This window comes from Jatropha curcas, chromosome 2 (assembly GCF_041381405.1).
Source record: "Jatropha curcas cultivar XTBG-Jc1 chromosome 2, XTBG_Jcur_1.0, whole genome shotgun sequence".
Classification (NCBI taxonomy): Eukaryota; Viridiplantae; Streptophyta; class Magnoliopsida; order Malpighiales; family Euphorbiaceae; genus Jatropha; species Jatropha curcas.
Window position 1 is genome coordinate 22550078 of NC_143152.1, and position 3367 is coordinate 22553444.

Below are 3367 nucleotides of genomic sequence, written 5' to 3' on the forward strand. Positions count from 1 at the left end.
AAGGTAAACTTCAGAAACCGTTAATTAATATTGATAAACTATAATGACGATTTAGTTAGTTGGTTAAATTTCAGGGATGAATTAATTATTTTCCCAACAAAATATTAGAAAGTTTTACAAAATATTGAAATATGGAATTATTATTTTGTAATTCAACAATTTTATATAAAAAAAACCATTAGTTACAAAATACTTAAAAATATTATAAAATATCGAGAGGAAAAGCTATAATTTGTAATTCACCAACTTTTACAAGAAACAACTACCTTTTACAAAATATTAGGAAATATTACAAAAATAATGGGAAATAGAGCTATTATTTTATAATCCAATAATTTTACAAAAACTAACATCATTTCACAATTTTCTTAAAAATTTTACAAAATGTTGGCAATCAGAGTTATTATTTTGTAAACTACCAACTTTTTACAAATTAAAAAACGATCATCTTTGACGATATATTAAGAAATATCATTGATGATTGAAGCTATTATTTTGTAATCTCACAATTTTATAAAAAATAATACTTTTTACAAAGTATTAGAAAGTAGAAAATCTTGGTAACTTGATTTATTATTTTGTAATTGGTAATTTTACAGAAAACAACTATTTTTTACAAATTATTAGGAAGTACTATAAAATATTGACATTTAGAACTATTATTTTGTAATCCAACAACTTTACAAAAAACAACAACTTTTTATAAATTATTGAGAATTATTATAAAATATTAGTAACCAGAGTTATTATTTTGTAACCAAGCAACTTTACAAAAAAATCATTTTTTACAAGAAATCTAACAACTTAAGAGATTCACTTTATAAATATAATACTGGTTGCTTAAAAAAAATTTTCAAGTCAGTGTACCCTGTCACTATACGTGGCTCCACCACTGCTTGCAAGTTACAAGCTATGATGCTTCAACAAGCTGTTTAATGGTAAAAAAATAGAAATTTATGGATATAATAGGTCTTTCATAAATTTTAAGATGCCATAAGGTTAAACATATTAATTTTAAGGGTAAATTTTTGTGTTAGGCTATAAAATAACTATAAATTTACAATAATACAAATTCAAGTTACCTAGTTGAGAATTGAGATCTTATTCAAAATTTCCATTAAAAAAAGGCAATTCGAAGTAATTCATGGACCTGAATTCAAAAGTTGAAAAAAGAAAAAAAAAAAAAAAAGTTATATCATATTGAGATTGGCAATATTAAAGAAGATTGGACAGCCTATACTGTTTGCCTTCACAGTAGAATGAATTAATGGCCAACGATGCTTTTGTCTAGCGGCTACAATTCATATTTTATTCAAACGATTTAATGCTTTCATCCTTAGTCCATAAGCTTGTTGCCCTATAAATATTCTTCCTCATAACCGCTCTTTAGCCTCTTGAAATTTGGTGGCGACCAGAGCACAATACTTTTTCATCTCTGTAAGGTTTACTGGATTATCGTTCTTAAGAATATGTCATTTGTATATTTATGCATGTGAATAATGCTTTGTTGAATATTTCTTGGTAGATTTTGAAACAGTTACAGATAAAAAGAGGCTGATCACGATGATGATAATTGTTGATAAGCGCCAAGTCTACATACTCGCAACGATGATAAGTTATTTACTCGCTATTTTTCTCGGTATCTTCTTCTTCTTCCTTTCTCTGTATCTATTAAATCAGAGAGCAAAAGTTAGAGGACTTAACTCACTGGTTTTCTATTCTTGAGTAGAAATTTCCTTTTCCAAAAACAAATTATTAAAATATACAACTTACTAGTATAACTTTCCGATAAACAATACTTTTAGTAAGCAGGAAAATGTAGACTTTATGTCAGGAAAAAGGCAAACTAAGCAATTAATTTTACATTAGTGCTAGACGACCACGCATGCACGCAGCCTAGTTTCTTATTTAATCTTTGGATTAATGTAAAAGATTCAAAATTTTGGTCATCTTTTCATAACAATGCAGTGGTTGAAAGTGAATCAGCTGGCATTAAAAGCATAGAATTTTCCAAGGAAATCGCAACCACTGCCTCTGCTAGGAAGCTTTTGGAGTCCACTAACGGTAAAATAATCATCTCCTTCTTTCTTGTATTTGCTGTTTCTTGTATTCTTTTTTATAAGGGGAAGAAATTAATAGAATTTCACCATATCTGAAATCTTGGAACAGATAATAATGGCGATAAAAACCGAATAGGGAAATCATGCTCGAAGGATGATATAGTGATATCTCAGGGCTCAACAGCCTCACTTCCTGATGGAACTCCATCTTTCATAGTTCAAATACTGAACGTTGGTGTCTCAGGCAGTAGTATTTCGGATATTCATGTCAGTTGTGGATGGTTCAGCTCTGTTCAATTGATCAATCCTAGAGTTTTCCGGCGAATTATCTTTAATGATTGCCTTGTCAATGGTGGAGATGCTCTTGCCCCTGGCGAAACCATCTCCTTCAAGTATGCTAATAGTTTTCGTTATCCATTATCAGTTACCTCAGCTGTTTGTGACTGAAGTAAAACTAAATTTAGTATGTGATAATCAAATGCATTTTTAATATAATATTTATGTTGAAATTATATTTGATTATATTAATTTTCTACACATGGTATAAAATATATTTAAGTTATATATATATATATATATATTGTAACAGTAAACTGATGGTGATTGAATCCTTCCGCACTAGTCAGCAGTTTGTTAAATTTTTGGGCATTTTTTATTTGTCTTTGGAAATGAAATAGAAATGAGAATGAATGTATATATATTAATATATAATTTCAATTTTATTTTTAAAATAATTTTAGCATAAGCATGACCTCTCCTTCCTACTTTTATATTTACTGGTGTTTTTTGTGACTTGCGTTACATGTTGTTAATATTCGGTATTACTTATTGTTTGTATCCGTTAATTTATTCTTATTGGTATTAAATATGATTATAATTTTTCTCTAATATTCTGTAGATATTTATATAATGTAAGATATGATTAATGATATTCATATTATAGGCGAATAATAATTTTTTAAAAATTAATTTTAATATGATAGGACAATATTAAAAGTCAAGTATATTTAACGAAATAATTATAGATGATAAAATGAATAAATTATTATTAATTATAAGATTAGACTTCAATTTTTTTTAAAATGATAAGGTTAAACTTTAAATTAGCATCTGGTTTTTTTTTTTAAACTAAATAATATGATCCTATGTTATTGAGTGTTGATTTAAGTTCGTAAAAAATTTAGATATATATAAATAGATATAAATAACAAAAACATTCAAAATTTTAAAAGTGATATATATATATAACGTGTGAAACAGTATTTTTTATAGATGTATTTTTTTATATTTTGATGTTTATTTTAAAA

General features: G+C 26.6%; 1 protein-coding gene across 1 annotated transcript; it reads left to right on the forward strand.

Moving 5' to 3' along the window:
* The first annotated feature begins 1276 nt into the window (after positions 1 to 1276).
* On the forward strand, positions 1277 to 2574 carry LOC119370191 (TPD1 protein homolog 1). Its single transcript, XM_037637797.1, has 4 exons — positions 1277 to 1437; positions 1526 to 1639; positions 1969 to 2064; positions 2170 to 2574. The coding sequence occupies exons 2-4, from the start codon at positions 1564 to 1566 to the stop codon at positions 2505 to 2507; spliced, it is 510 nt and encodes a 169-aa protein (XP_037493725.1). The 5' UTR covers positions 1277 to 1437; positions 1526 to 1563; the 3' UTR covers positions 2508 to 2574.
* Positions 2575 to 3367: the final 793 nt, after the last annotated feature.